Here is a 19,999-nt window from a genome sequence, read left to right as displayed (position 1 = left end):
AACGAGCCATTCACAGCCCGGGTGTCAAGTGACGTAAGTTGACTCCTGCTACTGGGGCGACCACGCCCCCAACCTGAGCAGCACCTCCCCCCTTGAAGTGCGGAAAAACAGATCGCGTCTATGGCATCATTTTCTCCCGCAAGTGAACGACGACTGCGGGCATGGCATAGCTAGACTCGCGGCTACCGGCCGGCCGCGAGCTACGCAGGCCGGCCGGGATATCGTTAACGTTCTATTGCCCAGCCCCTTGTGCTCTGTGTGTAATTATGGAGAACGTGTTCGCTGTGCCTCCCGGGTCTCTACGTTGTGTTTGTGCCTTGTCACGTGCGACTGTTGTCATGGCAGCGCAAACGCCGTAGTTGCGCAGCAAACCCGGGGAGGAGTGAGGTGGAGCTTTGCGGAACACGAAGGGAGGGGGGCGAGGAGTGAGCAGGAAAGCGCTGGAATCGACCATAGTCTCACAGGGCTGTTTATACAGAAAGAGGAGGGTGCTGTGTGGCTTGATCCTTGAGGTGTTTTGACATGGAATGGCAAAGACATGTAGTGCACACACCTGAAAACCAATGTAACTTGTGTAAAAGGGGGCATAATATGGGCCCTTTAAAACTGCTGGCCATGGATTACCGCAGATATGGTAAAATTATTATTCACGTCGGCAGTAATGACACCTGACTACACCAATCGGAGGTCACAAAAGTAGGGAAGAACTTTTAAATGTGGATTATCAAATATTGTCCATATCGACCACCAGGCCCTTGATATGAATTTTTATCAGAATTTTCCAACTTTTTATCTGAGTTACTACTTATAGCACAGATAAAGTCATTATAGTGGGTGATTTCAACATTCATGTGGATGTTGCAAATGACAGTCTTAGTTCAGCTTTTATTTCACTAATAGACACAATTGGTTTCATTCAACATGTAAATAAACCCACTCACTGTTTTAATCACACCCTTGACCTCATTTTGACACATTATAGAAATTGAAAATCGAATAATATTTCCTTGAAACCCTCTGTCCGATCACTACTTAGTTACATTTGAATTCTTGATTATTAACTTTACTGAATTTGGAGAAAAGTTCTATTACAGTAGGTGTCTATCAGAAAACTCTGTAAGTAAATTCAAGGAAAATATTCAATCGTTATTTACTCTACTGTCATGTGCCAGTACAATGCATGAGAGTTTCCAAAACTTTACTCCCACACAAATTGACTATCTTGTTGATAGTAGAGCAGCCTCATTGAGTATCACACTCACTTAATGCAAAGACATGTGCTTTAAAACAAACGTCACATAGTTTAGAAAGGAAGTGGCAATCCAATAATCAAGATGATTCTCACCTAGACTGGAAAAATAGTTTAATTATATATAAGAAAGCCCTCAGAAAAGCCAGAACCACATATTATTCTTCACTAATAAAGGGAAATAAAAACAACCCTAGGTTCCTCTTCAGCACTGTGGCCAGGCTGACAGAGAGTAAAAGCTCTACTGAACAGTCTATTCCTCCAACTCTTATTAGCAATGATTTCATGATCTTCTTTACTAATAAAATTATGACCATCAGAGAAAAAAATTATTAAAATCCATCATATTTTACAGAGCTCATAGTTCCAGATTATCCCAATAGATCACTTCGCTCTGTAAACGCAGGACTACTTGTGGTTCCCAGAGTCTGTAAAAGTAGAATGGGAGACAGAGCCTTCAGCCTCCAGGCTCCTTTCTTCTGGAACCAGCACCCAGTTTGTGTCAGGGAGGCAGACAACCCCATCACCACATTTAAATCTTATAGTTAGAGCAGTGTCGACCATCGGAAGATCCTCACTTCTCCATCTCTCACCTTCTCTCCCTCTCACTACTCCTCTCAGAGTAGTGATCATGGAGCCAGAGTAAGCCTAGACAGGCGGGGGTGGATGTCACCCTAGACCGGGCACGCCACCTTACACTCTGCTTATCTCCTCTCTCTCACTTCACTACTTTTCTCTCAGCTGTACAGTTAGTCACTTTGGATAAAAGCATCTGCCAAACGAGTTAATGTAAATGAAATATATGATGCTTGTGGTTTGAAATTATTGCTGAATTAATGCGTATGCTGCATTTTACTGGTGCTGGTTCTTAGGATTCGGCTAATTTTAACTACTTTATACTGGTGGGTAATTTAATCTACTGAACTGCATCATATTATATGAGATCATGGACTAAATATACTAATCAAACATATTTATATAGCATTTTTCTAGTGTTATTGACCACTCAAAGTCATATTCACCCATTCACACCCATTCATACAGCGCTGCTATTTACCACACTTTTTCTGTCACATTCATACACATTCAAACTCTGTCGGAAGAGCCGTCACAAGCAATTCAGAGTTAAGTGTCTTGCCCAAGGACACATTGGCATGCAGGAAGCTGGGATCGAACCCAACCATCCAACTTTAGGGTTAGAGGACGACGACTCTAACTCATATGTTTGTGGTGCGGCTGTCTTGTGAGTACACATACAATAACTAATAAAAGAACAATAATAATAAAGGAAACTAATAAATGCCTTAAAGGGGCCTTTGTTTCTCTCTTTGTCGTGATTTTACTGCTCTGGCTGGGCTGCGACCTCGGGTATGGGAGACTGGCGCGCTAACCGCTAGACCAAAACCCCAGAGTTGCAGGCACAAACTAGCACAATTTACACGATTTAAGGAGGCAGGGCTGAGCCGAGAGCCCAGATTTTTTCCGGCGAGCACACAGAACAGACCGTGAGGAAACATTCACTGATTTTTACAAAATGTGCATTGCTTTAGAATTGCTTTCTGCCCCTTTAATACAGACTGTAATGTATCTGGTGCCATCTGAAGTTTTTGATAAACAGTAATATTAGGTCAATGTTTGCTCAATTGTTGTGTGTCTTTACTAAGTAAGTAAACTAAGGTGGGTTGAGGGGAGGCCCACAGTCTCAGACTTGGTGTGGTTGACAGGGCCGTGTCACTGCAATACTAAATACTGTACCAGCTACACACACAAGATATTTTTCCTGTTTCAGTGCGACTGAATGCATCCTTAGCAATTCTGAGTCTGATTTCTTGACAGCTCTGTCAACACTACTCCTGAAGCCACAGAGCAAAAACAGAAGAACAGACCATGTTCTGACTTCAGACAGACCTTCCTTGAAGCTGGATTGCCCTTCTGGTCGATCATGTGTCCTGACCTCCTTCAGTCCCATGGGGCTTTGCCTGTGAGTCAGCTCCTTACCTGGAGAGCCCTCCTGTAAGCACACAGAAAGAAAGGAGTACATCAACTGACAAAGCATAAAACCAGGATAAGGAAAAGCACACTTTCTACTTTGATATATAATAATCAGTGACGTGCCCCACATTTCTTAAAGGCCTGTCAATAACCTCTCTTGCTCTTGCCACGTGATGTCCTTACCGAAGGGGAGCGGGACAGTGGCGGGGTAAGCTGGCGGGCCTCCAGTGGCTGACATCCTGACCAGTCGTGTGTGGGAGATGTCTTCAGAGGGTCAGCATTGTTGAAGACTCTGCCTCCTTCCCTGGAATCCTCCTGTTCTACTTTGACACCAACACCTGCCATGCTGACATTACCACCACAGAAGAGGTGCAGCACTGGAGGGCTGGGATCAACCATTCTGTTGAAAGATATTTGGTAATTTGGTTGAGGAGAGGTTGGGGAAGTAGCACAAAGAGATCAAAGATAAAACCAGAAAAATAGAGTCAACACAAAAATATTATGCAAGGAAGCAGCATTTGTATAATGATTAATCCCACTGACAAAATTATCATATCTGCCTGTATCACCTCTACCTTCTTTAATGAAATGACTCTGCAGGATGAACAAGCTAAAACAGCTTCTGGAAAACAGCTGGGGGTAGTAGCAGCGCTACTACCCCCAGACAAGACAAAGAGTGTACAGCTCTGTGAGCCTGTCATCTGGCACAGCGGTGCTTTGAGCTAATTGTCAAGTTAAATGGTAGTACTTTATAATATTTACCGAGGTCTCCAGGATGTTGCTTGTTTGGTCATAAACCAGTGCATAGTTTCTGAGGCATTTCAGTCCAAACCAAAAATGGTGAAGCAAGTCAAAAAGTCTGGGGATCACTGAAATGAACCGTATACAGCACATCCTATTAGGATATCTGTACAGAATTCAATTTCTGGAAGTTGTAGATATATTCATGAGTGATGCAGTCTGCTGGTGGTACTACAGTGAAAGTCACAGGAATCTAGGGCTGAAAGATTGATCATTTTTCAAATCGAAATCGCGATTTTTGCCGAGCATCTGACCCAGGGTTATACTTTGCTGTCACACTGTCAGTCTGACAGTCATGCCATCCATTCAGAAATGCCGTGCTGCGTACATACTAGTCATTCTCACCAATCAGAAGTTGCCCAGGGCGACTGCGTATCTGCCCACCAACATCTCTTTCAAAACATCTTGCTCTCTTTCAGTGTATGTGTGTGTGTGTGTGTGTGTGTGTGTGTGTGTGTGTACAGCACATGATAACTTTTAGCATAATGTAAATTTTGTCTGGGAAACTAAAACTAAAAAATATCCTTCTTCAGGATTTAAAATTCATTTTGAAGTACAAGAATAAAAGTTGCGCAAAAGGTTGCTCCAAACATTGTTGATGCTGTGAGGCGAGCAGCATCAACTCATGCATGCATCGTTCCCTGCATGCACGACTTTATACTTCTTACATTATCTGTACAAACAAACAAGTCATCTCAGTGTGTCTTCAACTATGTGTCTCAGGTCCAGAGGCATAAAAAGTGTGAGTTAATAGGTTAAACCAAAGGTAGCAGTGTAAAGGAGTAACACCCTATGGAGTATTCAAGGCTTTCTTCATCTTAGGTCTCAATTACACTCCCTTGTGCACAGACACATGGACAGCTGCAGACACCACAGACTTGTCGTTAGTCTTATTTCACTTTATTTCTAGTCAACTTGGTGGCCATCTAGCGTAGTTGTAGTGCGGATACAATAAATTGGACGTCCTCACAGAGCATCAACTGTAATACAGCCTTTCATGACAAAATTTTGTCGCACAAACAGTAGTCAACCATCGAGTACTCGCGGGTGCAATAAATAAAACACTAGCTTCAGTCGACCAAAAGGCCAAACGTCAAAAATAAAGAAAAGGAAATTTTAGAAGCACATTTTCCCTGATTACCATTGCTAACTTCATAAAGGTACAACAGAGGAGCCACATCATACCCACAACTACACACAGAGTTGCTCTTTAACTAAGCACACAGGTTTGGGTGCTGAAGAGGCGGCAGTACCCCCTTCTGATAATGGGCTGTAACTGCAAGAAAATTACAAAAAAAAAATATTTAAAATTTTTAAAATTTTTATTTACGACTCGGATATTCCCTGAGATTAGAGTGGTATAAATTTACGAGAAAAAACTCACAAATCTACGAGAGAACTACTGGCAAATCTACGAGAAAAAAAGTCGGAACAAAAAGGTTTTGTTTTTTAAGGAACTACATCACAGGATCTCCACAGACACTGCTGCATGCCGTGTATCAAGCACAAACACTTTGATCAGCTTCATTGTTTTATACAACTAATCTGCAAACTATAAAATGTACGTCCTATTGTTTTGTGACCAAGAGTGGGTGGTGGGAGGGGTAATGGCTCTTTTCACAGACTGTTCACAGCTTAGCCCGCAGGTAATTGGGACTGCACAAGGCTAACAGCAGGGCTATATATTGTTAAGGGGGACACAGGGCTGGACATTTCTCTGAGCTACTGTCAATAAAATTAAAGTGAAGTTTAGAAAAATGAAGAACGCATACAAGGTCCGATGACGTCATTGCATAATAATTAGCAATGTGGATTTACCTTTGGTAGAGAGAGGGGCTGGTTTGTTTCCGCCAGCAGCTACATTTACAAGACTTGGCCAAATTCCAAGATGTGGCAAAATAAGAAAAACAGTCAGACTACATACAGACAGCTTTCGTTTGAACTTGTTTGTAACAATTCGCTATCTGCAGAGTAGCACACTGTGTTTGTGTATGACAGCGGAGATGAATGAGAGACTGCATGTAGACAGAGAAGATTGAAATATCGCTTTTTTACAAAGTATAATTTGATTAGGTCATCCACTGCAGACAAAGTACATGCAGCAGTGTCTGTGGAGATCCTGAACCGATGTGGTTCCTTGGAAAACCCCCCCCACAATTTTCAGACTTTTTTTCTTGCAGATTTACGACCGTATTTTTTATTTTTTGGATTTAATCACTTTTTGCATTTAAAAGAAAAATAGAATTTCTCTCAGCACCCCCAACTCTGGAAGTCAGAGTTGGGGGTGCTGAGAGAAATTCTATTTTTCTGAAGCATATCTTTCTGATGAGGACCCACTGTTAAAGGTCACTGGTCAAGAGTTAGGTGCTGGTTGTGTTATCACCAACTTAAGTCACAGACGCTAATTGTCTGACTGTGTGTATGTGTGAGTGTGAGTGTGTGTGTGTGTGTGTGTGTGTCAGTAAATAATAGGAAGTTACAGAGGAGGGAGAGAGACAAAGCCTCAGTGAGGGAGAAAGAGAGAGAATGGAGGAGAGGACAGGTTGAGGGAGAGAATTTTGAACCACAGTGAACTTGAACAAATCAACTCAGGGTTGCGTGTGTGTGTGTGCAGCAGGAGGAAAGAAAAACACAGCAGACAGCAGAACAAAACAAACAGAACACACAAGGGCAAAAAGTGCACATATATATAAAGAGGCTGAAAAAAGCCATTGTTAGAGCGGGGGAACAAAGGAAGCCGGGACAATGGGGGAGAGGCTGACAAAAGCCGCCGGCCGCAGGAAACAGGCCGGATAACAATGCCAGCGGAATGTGCCGACCAACTCGGGAACATGGCGAGAAAAAAAAATGCGGCACGTTACCATTCTGCGGAAAGCATAATAATGATTAGAGCACCCCATCCACCTCACCCAGCTCCCCCAGCCTGCATACTGTGTTCCCGAACAAAGCCACCTGTCTGCGAGGGTCTAAGGCTCCAAAGCCCATTCCTGCACATGTGCATGTGTACATGCATGTGTATGTGTTCTCAGCTGCGCATTTAAATACAGCTATGACTTCAAAGGGAAGACAGTAAAGGCCATGCTATTTCCTACAAATTGAGATGCAATGAATTCGACCTCTTGGAGATCACCTGCTGGAGATCTGCTCCACAGCGGAAGTGATGAAATTCAAACTAAGGTGATGCAACGCAAAAATGTGTTCAAAACAACAGTGACAGAGCTCTGCCGGAGAGCAAGTCGCGAGTCGATCACGGACTGTAGTTTTGTGTGACGGCTTAACACAGTCATTGTGTTGTTCTTCTGCATTGAAAATCTCCTTAGGATTAAAGGTGGTTTCTCGTGAGTTGACAGTTATGTTAACATTCTGTGTTTCTCACTGTGTGGACGATCAAGGCCTGACTTATGGTGCGTTCACACCAGAAGCGGTCGCTTTGTTTGCATGAGTATCTGAGTTTGGTCGCTGGAAAATTTGTGCTTATTCATGTTATTTAAGGGGAATAAGGCGAATATTTGCCTGTGCTTCCTTCCACTTTTTCATCGATAAACCTCCTCTGAACAACACACACACTCACGTAATGAACTGTTGCATTAATTATTTGCGCCACGCCTGGTGTGAACCCGCCATAACAGCTTTAATGCAAAGCTGACTGTTCACATTGTTGTAAACATGCGCCCGCTAGCACTCTTCATCTTGCTTTAAGCTTTAGCTGGCGCAATGTGACGCTTCTTTGGCAAACTGCCACAACCAACTGTCAGTCAATTAAACAGTGTGACACCGTCAGCAGGAATGTGTATTACATCACCCTCATACTCATGTGGGTACGTACCTGCTGATAACGCAAAACATACACACTAAACAGTGACCTAGGTCCACAGCACCTCTAGTGGTGAAAGACTCCACTGGCCACCTTTACATTCTACTGAGAAGTTTCCCCCTAACTTAACTCCCTCAACCACTGCTTCTGCTGCTCAAATTGTGACATTTCGAAGGGGGACTAACCATCTTACTTCCTGTTATTTGTCACATGAGCTGCACAATGCGCAGCCTTGCTTGAGACTTGTCCATCTACTGTATCTTACAGTATTGCAGGTTGACAAGTTGTGTTACACCAGGTGTTTGCTTTTACCAATGAGGAGAGCCACATTAAAACAGCAGCTTCATGGAGGCTGACATGGTTCTCTGCCATAACCAGGCAACATGAGAAAAAGTAAGTAATAGTGTCGTTACTGAATTTTAACACAAAGCCACTCTAAACCAAGGCAATTTGTGTGTGTGTGTGTGAGGGTGTGTGTGTGTGTGTGTGTGTGTATATTCACACTGTGAATCATATAAAATCAATTTTGCACAGCTGCCCTGTAGCACATTTCAAACAGCTGCAATTGCGGGAACAGCACTCAAACTCATTTGATGCCACCTGCTTGACTACTGTTTACTTTGAATGTGATATCACACCGTTTGTGTGTGTGTATGTGCGTGCACGTGTGCGTCTGTTTTAAAATTCTAAAAATGTAAATTTCCTATAATAAAATGTCTGTTTTTGGTTTGAACTTCACAAGTTTGATGTTCAGTTTTAGTTTCCAAACATCATAATGCTGTTTCCAACACACTGATACTGTACTTGTGGCATCTGTGGTAAACACTGGAATAAAATATCAGCTATCGGCTGCTTAAGAATCTATATCAGCCTAATTTTGTCTGATTGCTATTTTAAGTTTTGTTGTGTGGTTTTGCTGAGTATTAGAAAGGAATGAGAATGGAGGGGTGGAGAGGGAGAGGCGCCAAACTGTTTAGCCAACATGGCAGCAATCGCCGTCGGTATCGGTGAGGGGTTGATTGTGTGATGGTGGGGGGTTGGGCGCACAGCGGCAGCATGCTGATTTTTGTCCCACGCTGAAAGTTATTCCTGGGTCTTGTTCCACAGAGGCTGGAACGTAGAGCTGCCACAGGTGGCTTTCACACGCCTCCACACAGACTGAGTGTGTGTGTGTGTGTGTGTGTCACACAATGCAGAGGTTTGTACAGAATCTTAGCGACTCACAGAGCTGTTGACAGCGAGGAATGTGTCAAGGTGTGTTTTATAGGCAATTTTTAAATATGTTTTTAACAATTTCTTTAGTGTCTTAGCCAGAACAATGCAAACCAATCAAGGTTATCCCTTCCCTCCACATCACTCTCATCCACTTAAATACACACTTAGCCTATCTGCAGCTGTCTGCACCCATGTGGAACTTGACCATACTGTGTATGGGTCATTACTGCATAATGTGTGTGTGTGTGTGTGTGTGTGTGTGTGTGTGTGTGTGTGTGTGTGTTTGTGTGACTTGAAAAGCATGGCATTCTTATGAGGTTATCTGATTGAGACCTGTTTTCCAACCACCTACAGTGTTATTCAGCATTTATAGGCGCTCAACACATGCTGCTAAGAAATCTGAATGAAACTGATGTCAAGTCAGCTGCAGAGCAAAACAAAGTAGAACCAAGTGACCAAACACTGATATTAGAAACTTTTGCAAACATTCTCATAATCTAAATCTCATATAACTGAACAAACTTCTGACTGTAGTAGATACGGTATAGTGTTTTACGTCAAGACAAATCTATTGTTTGACATACTGAGCCTTGATTGTTTTAAAAAGGTGGTGTGGTCTCCATCGGTCAGCCATTTTTAGACTCACCTGCTTCTAGGAAATTCCAAAGAAAAAAAAAAAGAAATAAGTGAAACTGCTCGCTGTTGTAGAATGAGGTCAATAAGAGCATAATTTAAGCACTTTTCAGGTAAAAAGCTGCAAAAACCTACTGTTCAATGGCTACATCAAGTTAGCGACTAGCTTATGGAGAACCTTGAACATTATCCTCTCATCTTTACATACTTCGGTTGGTGTGGACTAAAAAAGCTAAAGGAAAGGAAACACTAGTTTTACACAGCTCCCAAAAAAATCTGTGTTTATGTCCACAATAGTACAAGTTGATAATAGTGTTGTATGCATGTTCCACTGCCCTCAAGTGGCCAAATGTATGGATTAATTACTTTTGGTGCCGTCGCAAATAAAAATGTCTGAAACATGTAGGAAAAGTCTGATATGTATCTGAACATGAACTTCATCATTTCATTGACAACTTGTAAATTTGGAACAGGAAAGACTTCTTTTGGAATAATATTGAATTGATATTTTGAGGATGTGATATAGAAGCTGGAGGATGCATACATCGCCTTAATCATTGCACCACAGATTCACTGTAGGGCTATATGTTGCACTTAAGTTTTTAATATTTTAAAAGTGTGTACTACATTTTCATGTATTTGTACATTTTGATAACTGCAATTAGTTACACGCGCTAACTTATGTCCTGGTGTGAAATATTGGATTGAGGTGTGTTTTTTTCCCCCATTCTTTTCTATAAGACTCTCTAAGATTGTGAAGCACTTGTTCGTGGAAGGTGAAAATGACACTATAGTCACTAACCCTCCACATCAGCTTTCTCTAGGAAAATCTGGTCTGCTGTGCTGGCCGGTTGCATATTTACACTACTTACACTTCATATTTACACTAACACATCTTGTGCACAAACATTCATTAAAAAGATGGGAATGTATTAATACAATTGTGGGACCGATTAATAAAAATCGTGGGAACGTATCAATAAAAAGTAAGAACAATTGTATTTTAAAACGAAGCTGTAAGTCTGACCACAGTAATGGTTGTGCTGTTTAAGAACTACACTTGTCCTGTCCCCCACTGTGAACTGAATGCTCCTGGGGCAGCAGTGGAGGCGATGGAGGATGACAGTGGACGGAGGGAACATGCCTCTTCCTTCAGATGAAAATCAGCTCCTTTGAGCGCTTACAACACTGAAACCGAACACTTCCCACGACACAAGAATCACTTCACATAAAACCTTCAGTTACCCAACAAGTTGTAACACGTAATTCCTAACATTTCCCCCCCAGGGGATTGGCAATGCAAATCCTTTCTGTTGTTCCCCCCTTCTGTTTATTTTTCTCTCCCTTTGTTTCCTTATTCTTTCTCCCAGTGTTTTTTATTCTTCCACCTACCGACGGGAGCAGCTTGTTGGGTTTATATCGTCCTTGTCACTTTCCAACACGTGCCTGAGGCAGAATAGCAGAGAGCACAATAGACAGAGACAAGCGAGAGCCAGGAGCCCATTGCAGCAGTTGAGAGCGGCAGGATTAAGTGTTAGATATTTAAAGAGGTTTACTTGGTGATAAGGAAATAAAGACTTCCTACTTCCTGTAGGAACACATCAACGAAGAACCCCCCCACAAAATGTCAGCTGGCTCAAGCACAACAATCTATCAAAAACATACCAAAGAAAAGAATGTAAAATATCTCTCACCTGCATCTTTGCATAATTCCAAAGCCGGTTCCTTCACACAGAAACATTTAGATATACATATTCTCACAAAATGTTCAATTGTTGACAATTGTGACTCAAGCCCTTACAGTAAGTTAGCGACCTGCTGTGCAGTCGTGTTGAGACAAGTGCGAAGCGATGTAAGCAAATGTTTGGGGAAATGTTTCACAGTTAGCAGTTTTTGCTAAGGGTTCGTAAAACAACCCAGCGTTCTGTGCCAGCTGGTACCTGAGTGCCATCAGGGCCTGGCCCGGGTCGTTACTAGAGAGAGCTTCCAGTAAACCGAAAAATCGCTGAAAGAGACCAAATCACATCTGCCATCACCATGTTTGATTAAAAATAATAAATCTGATTGTGAATCAGCTGGTTTCCCTCAACCTAAACCTCTGATTGGTAATAAGTCAGGGACACCGCTTTACCTAAGGAGACTTATTAAGATTCATAATTTAAATTTGGGTTATTGCTTGAAAAGGTTTACATGCTCTAATGTTAATTTTCATATCAGTTTCCTCAGACTGTCCATTCGTGCAGCTCCTCTTTCCAGCCTGTCTGAAACACTTGGTTTTAGCTCCTGTCTCTTTAAGGCCCCTCCCTCCTGATAAAGTGCAGTCTGCTCTGATTGTCCATCTGGCCCACTCTGTTGCAATTGGTCAATGGCTTTCGGTGCCTTTAGGAAGTGTCGGACGCATGTTCAAGGCCGACAACAGGGTACCAAGAAAACGATAAGAAGGAGCTCCGTAATCGGTTCACTGCTTGTGCATGTGTGTTATCACGTCTCCTGGAATTCCAAAGATGGCAGGCAACGATTTCATGTATTTTCTCTGATTTTACCCTTAAAATGCATTTAAATGCTGTGTTTGACTTCCATTGGGTTTGGGTTTGGGTCACGATAAGGGTTCATTGTCATTGCTAAAGTTAACATCCTACAGCAACTTTTTTTGAACTCAAAACGAAAAATATATTGGCTATAAAAACAAATAATCACTTCATCTACCGGTCTTCTTTTGCTTTTCCTCCACATTTTAATATCTGCCACTGTCAGAGGAAAGGGAAAACTCCGGAGCAGAAGGTGCCGATAATGCACCTATTAGGCTGGTTGCCAACCGCCATTAAAAACGACAAAGAAGAGTGTACAACCAATCACGCTGCGATCTCTTATCTTGTTGTGAACCCACAATATGGCCTCAACTATAGCTCAAGTGTCGGCCTCCATTCTCGCTGCACCTGGTTTTTTTGGGGACACATCAGTGGAGCCGTTAGGCCCTAGTGTTAAATCAATACAATAAGACAAAGTGTGGGGGATACGGTAAAGAAGAGCTAGTTAGACATGTTAGGGTGTTAGAGATGCTGTACTTTGAAATAACACTGACTCTCCAACTGAGTACTGGAGAGTCAGACTCGCCTTTCAGATGAGAGATGAAACTTGTTTAGGAACCTCAAGCAATTCCAGTTGCCTTTGCACACAACGCATTTTTTCTTCTTCTTAATATTGTCAAAGCCTGATTTTGGTAAATTATTGTGTCAAAAAAAGCAAAAACTGTCAGTAGCTGAAGAAATCGCAGTCATAAAGTGTTGTAATCACTTTTAGATGGCATACAGGAGAATATACATACTGTCATTGTTGCAACAGACATGTTGAATATCGTCTCTTTACCCTTTGTTTTTATCAGAGTTAGACACAGTTGCACTCTCTGCTTCTTTGGCAATATGGTGGCGACTGAGTGCATAGAAGCAATGCTACAATATCATATTATGTCAAGCTGCAGAAAATTATGTCTATCTCTTGTAACAATCTCATCTATTGGCATTATTTTTGTGCAGTGGTTACAGTTTTCTGTATTACTATAATAACCAGCCAAGGACTGAGATAGACCGGGCCTGTTATTATTGTGATTGCCCACTGAACACTCATGTGTACCAGCATGACAAGAGAGAGCAGGTGTTACGCCAAGGTCTGCCTGCCTGCCGAGGATGGTTATGCATTTGACAGCTGACGAATGGTCCATCGGGCCACAGACACAGCGGGACAGATCCTTGTTCTGCTGATGGCCAATCTGAGTATGACAGATGAGTCAATGTGACTGTATAAGAGCAAGACAAAGATAGACAGCGGGGCAAAGAGCTCTGCACACAGCTCTTCAATTAATCTAAATTTGAGATCTTTTTCGTTAAAACGTGTAAAAAAAAAATTGGATGAAAATGAAAACTGTGGCGAGACAAATGTCGGTTTCCACAATCTAGATAATGACAGTTCAAAGCAGCTGCAGGTGTGTGATGATGTCAATCCCCATGTTCTATTGTTTATGTGCTGTTTGCACATGTAAAAATGAACTCTTACCATAAGAAATATATTTTCTAAACTTGGATGGATACATTTAGACACACCAACGTTTTTTTATAGAAGTTATGACAGTACAAATGTCATGGTATGCTTACACAACTCTACTTTACGATCAAACAAGTATTTGGGTAAAATTAAAATTAAAATCATGACAATATCCAAGATAACAGGAAACCAGGGGGCCTGTACTACGAAGCGAGTTCAACGTACCCAGGATATGTTTTCGTTATCTGGTTTGACTTAACCAAACATTGACCAACCTGGATAACCTGTACTACGAAGCTGAATATCAACTGTCTCAGTCAACCCTGGATTTTCCTGTCCAGTTATGAGAGCGTTGAAGTGGAAGAGGCGGAGTTGTAAATTACAAGGGACATCATCAGAACCATAAATAAAGTTTATAATATGATACTTAAGAAACACTGATACATGCAGGCCAATTTGGTTCAAAAGGCATGTAAAGGTTAAATTCTACAAAGTAAAATGTAGATCTATCCCAAATTCAGTCAGGTAGGCTTCAGGGGGAGGGATCATTCATCCTGCTTTTCATCCACTCACGCATGCGCACCTCAGTTTCTTGATGTCATTTCAGCGATCAGCCGATCTCATCTATCCAATAGCACTGCAACACACCTGCCTCGTTAGCCTATCATCTCGCTGTCTGTTTAAATATGATTTATCTCCCTTCCTTAGTCCTCTCATGCTGCTATCCTGTGAACCAATGGTCTACTACAGTTCCTGCTCGTAAAATTATCATTCATTTCCTGAAGCAAACCATAACCGAAGATCGTCTCAGGCTCAGCAGAACACCAAGATCTCATCATCTTCCTCGGCAACCGGCTCCAGCCTCACATCGGCATCTCAAGCACCTCAGCAGCAAGTATCTCTGTCATGCAGAGCATCTCTGCCGCTCCCACGCTGGTAGGCCACACATTTCACGCAAACATTTCCCCAGTTTTGCAAAGGTGAGCCATTAATCTCATCAGTCTCGTTCTGCCTTGCCTGGATGAAATGATTGTTTGACCAGCAGCGGTCCGTCACACTTTGCAGCACGCCTGTCACTCACAGCGTAACTTAGTCTAAATCAGACCACGGCAGCAAAGCAATACATGGGTCAGTGTACGGCTGCATTCACACAAACCTTAGAGCAGGTCACTTTCGTGCTTCAGTCCATAACCGCTGCAAAGCAATCAGCAAATTTAATTTGTGTTTCTGATTCACCGCTTACTACCGGCGCCCGCTCTCTCCATTCATTCTATAGGTCTCTTGACCACTACCGCACTCACTCCCTCCCTCTCCTCATTAAACCGGCAATACGTGCTAACCCGTGTAAAGTTTTTCTTTTTTCTTTTACATCTGCAACAATCAGGTCGGCCCTCACGCCGGGCCAGCCACAAGGCTGCATCTCTCATTAATAACCCAGGCAAACGGATTGTTCGGTCACAAAAAAACTGCTCCTCACATTAGTGGGAGGTCCACACACTCCAAATCATTCAGCCCTTCTGAACAACTCTAATAAAAGTTTTACTCTTACCCCAATTTTTTCTCTCTTCACATCGGCAGCAACTGCAAGACGCCTCTACGATTTTTTCCAATACATCCCACACATCGCCAGCTTCCTGATTTAAATATGATCATTTTGTTAATCAAAAATAAGGCAATTCATGTTTATGGAGGTGAGCTTGGGTCTGTTTCTCGGCATAGGAGAGAGAGGCGGTGCTCAGAGGGCGCAGTCTCAGGTGGCTGAATGGCTCAGCTGTGGGGAGTCGCTTAAACAGTCCCTACTTAGCCTTTGCTGTTGTGTTGTGTGATTTGCTGCTGTGTTGTAGTGAATTGCTGTTGTGTGATTTGCTGTTGTGTTGTAGTGAATTGCTGTTGTGTGATTTGCTGTTGTGTTGTGGTGATTTGCTGTTGTGGTTTGCACTTCAGGACCACCTTACTAGCTGCCTATTTGCAAATAAAAATAATGGTGGTGTTCGTTTCATCTTTTCGAGCACTTCATCACAAATAGGGCACCGGGCCCTTACCCATTACTGCTACTGCTATTCGATCGCAGAGGGCATCTGCCCCTTAGCCTTTACCGCTACTGCTAATCCATCAGGCACACAACGTCGGTCCTTTAGCCATTACCGCTACAGCTAATGCATTTCAAACTGAGTACTGGGCCTTAGCAATTGCTGGCTACAGCTAATACATCGCAAGTAGAGAACCAGTCCTTAGCCATGGCTGGCTACAGCTAATTCATTACAAGCAGTGCGCCAGCCCTTAGCCAATGCTGGCTACAGCTAATTCATTCAAGCAAGGTGTTGGCCCTTTGACCATTAATGGCTACAGCTCATTCATTCAGCAAAGAGTGGGCCCTTTAACTATTACCAGCTACAGCTCATTCATCCAAGCAAAACGTTGGTCCTTTTATCATTACCATCTACAGCCCATTCATTCAAGCAAGGCGTTGGCCCTTTCACTATGACCAGCTACAACTCATTTATCCAAGCAAGGTGTTGGCCCTTTAACCATTACCAGCTACAGCTCATTCAATCAAGCAGATGTTGGCCCTTTTACTATTACCAGCTACAGCTCATTCATCTAAGCAAGGCGTTGGCCCTTTAACCATTACCAGCTCCAGCTCATTCATTCAGCAAAGTTTTGGCCCTTTAACTATTACCAGCTACAGCTCATTCATTCAAGCAAGGTGTAGGCCCTTTCACCATTACCAGCTACAGCTCATTCATCCAAGCAAGGTGTTGGCCTTTTCACCTTTACCAGCTACAGCTCATTCATCCAAGCAAGGCATTGGCCCGTTAACCATTACCAGCTACAGCTCATTCAATCAAGCAAGGCGTTGGCCATTTAACCATTACCAGCTACAGCTCATTCAAACAATCAAGGCTTTGGCCCTTTAGCCATTACCAGCTACATTTTTTATGTATAGCTGTGTGTCATCAGTGTAGCATCCATCCATCGTCTACCGCTTTATCCATTTAAGGGTCACGGGGGGGCTGGAGCCAATCCCAGCTAACACTGGGCGAGAGGCGGGGTACACCCTGGACAGGTCGCCAGCCTATCGCAGGGCCACATACAGAGACGGACAACCATTCACTCTCACATTCACACCTACGGTCAATTTAGAGTCTCCAATTAACCTAACCCCATTCTGTATGTCTTTGGACTGTGGGATTAAGCCGGAGAACCCGGAGAGAACCCACGCAAACCCGGGAAGAACATGCAAACTCCACACAGAAAGGCCCTGGTTAGTTTGAACCGGGATTCGAACCCAGACCCTTCTTGAGGCAACCACCGTGCAGTCATCAGTGTAGCAATGGAATGATATTCCATGCTGGCTGATGATGAGGCCAAGGGGAAGAGTGTAGAGGGTGAACAGAGTTGGGCCAAGAAATGACCCTTGCGGGACTCAATAATTGACAGTGAGTGTTTGCAATTTTAGTCTTCCCAAGGAGACGTATTCTGTTCTTCCAGACAGGTTGGACTGGAACCAGCTCAGGGCGGAGTCAGAGAGTCTGATGGTGTGGTGGAGGCGCTGAAGGGAGGATGTTATGGTCAACTGTGTCGAAAGCTGCAGACAGATCCAGAAGGATGAGGAGCAATGGTGATCCAGTGTCAGCCGCCATCAGCAGGTCGTTTGGGACCCTGACCAGGGCTGTTGGTCGGTGCTGTGGGCGGAACGGAAACCGGACTGGAACTTCTGAAATAGGGAGTGAGAATTTAGGTGGTCCTGAAGATGTGGGGCGACTACTTTTTCAAGAACTTTGGACAGAAATGGGAGGTTGGAAATGGGCCTGTAGTTTGTGAGGATTTCTGGGTCTAAGGTGTTTGTTTTTGAGGAGGGGTCTGATGACAACAGTTTTGACAGCAGATGGAACATATCCAGCCTGGAGTGAGTGGTTGATGACTTGGGTGATTGGGGACTTACAGTGAAGATGTTGGATTTTAATGGGGCTGTAGGAAAAGGGTCCAGGGTACAGGTGGAGGGTTTCATCGTGCGGATGATGTACTCAACCTTTCGCTGAGAGATCTCTGGTGGAACCACCAGAGAGGCTGGAAAATCTTAGGAAGTGGGTCGTTAGTAGGGACAGACAGAGCAGGGGAGCTGGAAAGAAGAGAGCGGATGGTGTCAACTTTTTTCCTGAAGAAGATGATGAAGTTATTGCACACTCTTCTGTGGTATGGTGTGTGAGAGAGTTTGATGCTTGAGGAGATGATTTATGGAAGAGAAAAGCTGCTTGGAGTTTCCAGGACTTGATGATGTTGGAGTAGAACTTTGACCGTGCTTTTCTAAGTGACTTTGAGTAGGCCTTTTGGTGTTCTTGATAGGCCAATCTGTGTACAGTGAGTCCAGTTTGTGCAACACGCCGCTCGAGTACACGTCCAGCTGCTTTCTTGTTCTGTAGATCTGAAGTGATCCAGGGGGTTGAGTGTGAGAAGGTGACTGTTTTCACAGGGGCGTGGAGATCCAGGATACTGCTCAGGATGTTTTTTTATAAATCCACTGATTCCTTTGCTGATGTGAATTTTACAGAGGGTATTTGCTGGAGGTCCAAAGTCATGTTGTCAATGTTGATGTTTTTCAGGTTTCTGAAATTAATTTGGCGTTTCGGCTTGGTGTGGTGAGATAATTTCAACTCCAATGAAATGGCTTAGTGATCCGACACTCCCAGATCGTACACCAGTAGATTTTGATGGGGGCAGTGTCAGTAATGACCAGGTCGAGCGTGTGCCCTCTGTTGTGTGTGGGGACGTCGACATGCTGTTTGAGGTTGAGACAGCTACAGCTCTTTCATACAAGCAAGGCGTTGGCCCTTTCACCATAACCAGATACAGCTCTCTCATCCAAGCAAGGCGGTGGCCCTTAAACCATTACCAACTACAGCTCATTTCATCCAAGTAAGGTGTTGGCCCTTCAACCATTAGTAATTTCAGCTCATTTTTCAAGCAAGGCATTGGCCCTCTAACCATAACCAGATACAGCTCTCTCTCATCCTAGCAACCTAGGTTATTTAAGAAAGGGTTTTTGGCCAATCCTTACTTTTTTCCTTTGGTATTTCATTTTTTTATTTTGCGAAGTCCTTGATCATTTGTTTTGTGTGAGATTGCTGTTGTTTTGCCTTGCTAGCATCCTAGCAAGGCATCCTTGGTAAGTAATCTTTTTCTTTTGGGGGAGATATTAACCTGTGCTTAAAAAGGGGGCTTGCACCCCTTCATTTTTGGTGATCTATTCCATTGCTGCTAAGGAACAATGCCCTCTGCTACTATATCTCCCCATGGAGTCTAAGCGTCTAATTTTTGGCTGATTTAAAATCAAGTTTGCTTCAGAAATGACAGTGTAACTGACCTAAAACCTTGAAAATAGAGTTATCCAATCAGATTTAGTTATTGTTGTTGTCTCCAGGCAGAAAAGACGTTACAGCTCGCTCACTCATTGGTTAAGACTTCATGATCGGGACAGGAGTCAGGGGCTTGTGTGTTCATTTAGTAAGTGACGGGTAATTAAACTAATCATATTTCGCTATCGTAGTGGGAGGGACAAAAAAACATCGCCCTACGCCTTCCAGAAGGCCACTGACATCTAGATGGGTCAGTGAGCACATAGCATGAGGGCTAAGTGTGTGTGTTTGTGTGTGTGTGTGTGTGTGTGTATTGGAGCTCTGTGTCGGAGCTTGTTGTGCAGTGTGTCAGAGCTGTTCACATCTTAAAAAAATACCCAAAGACTTTGCGACGTTGAGGGCCCAGTGCGAGACCCGACAGTTCGCTACTGGTCTGCATAGACCCCCCTTTCTTTGGATTGTACACAAGAACCATGTGTGTGTGTATGTGTGTGTGAACACATCCACTTGTGCAGACATACAGTGTAGTATTAATAGATCTGCATGAGCATCCACTATCTGTGTTTGTCTATAATGGTCCTTTAGTTGGCATCAACTCCGCTATAGAGCTGTGTGCAGTTAACACCATGAGTCAGAGAACTAGGAGGTGTAATGAGCTCAGCTTTGTGTATTATTGATCCAATGTGATCAGAAGCACTCAATCAGTAAGTGTAAGTGCAAATGTAAGCAATTCCAGGGGAACATCTGGCAGAAGATCTCACAACAGCTGACAGAGGCACCGCTTACAAGTGACGTTCAACAACAATAAAACCTTCACACTTCCAACTCCTGCAGAAACAGATTTTTACTTACTTCACATGCCTTTTCATTTGATACTAGCTTTTACAACAGTTTACCATG

General features: G+C 43.2%; 1 protein-coding gene across 3 annotated transcripts in view; it reads right to left on the bottom strand.

Annotated features, from left to right (window-relative positions):
* Window positions 1-19,999, bottom strand: part of LOC118309059 (transcription factor SOX-13-like) — a 55,268-nt gene that overhangs the window by 21,664 nt on the left and 13,605 nt on the right. For all 3 annotated transcript variants that reach the window (XM_035630661.2, XM_035630663.2, XM_035630662.2), the window contains exons 2-3: window positions 3,425-3,641; window positions 3,158-3,260 (exon numbers count right to left, since the gene is read on the bottom strand). In XM_035630661.2, the coding sequence (XP_035486554.1) occupies window positions 3,158-3,260; window positions 3,425-3,640 (319 nt within the window). In that variant the 5' untranslated portion in view covers window position 3,641. The remainder of the gene's footprint in view (window positions 1-3,157; window positions 3,261-3,424; window positions 3,642-19,999) is intronic.

The sequence above is a fragment of the Scophthalmus maximus genome, chromosome 6, assembly GCF_022379125.1.
Source record: "Scophthalmus maximus strain ysfricsl-2021 chromosome 6, ASM2237912v1, whole genome shotgun sequence".
NCBI lineage: Eukaryota > Metazoa > Chordata > Actinopteri > Pleuronectiformes > Scophthalmidae > Scophthalmus > Scophthalmus maximus.
This window is presented reverse-complemented; position numbering and strand designations above follow the sequence as displayed.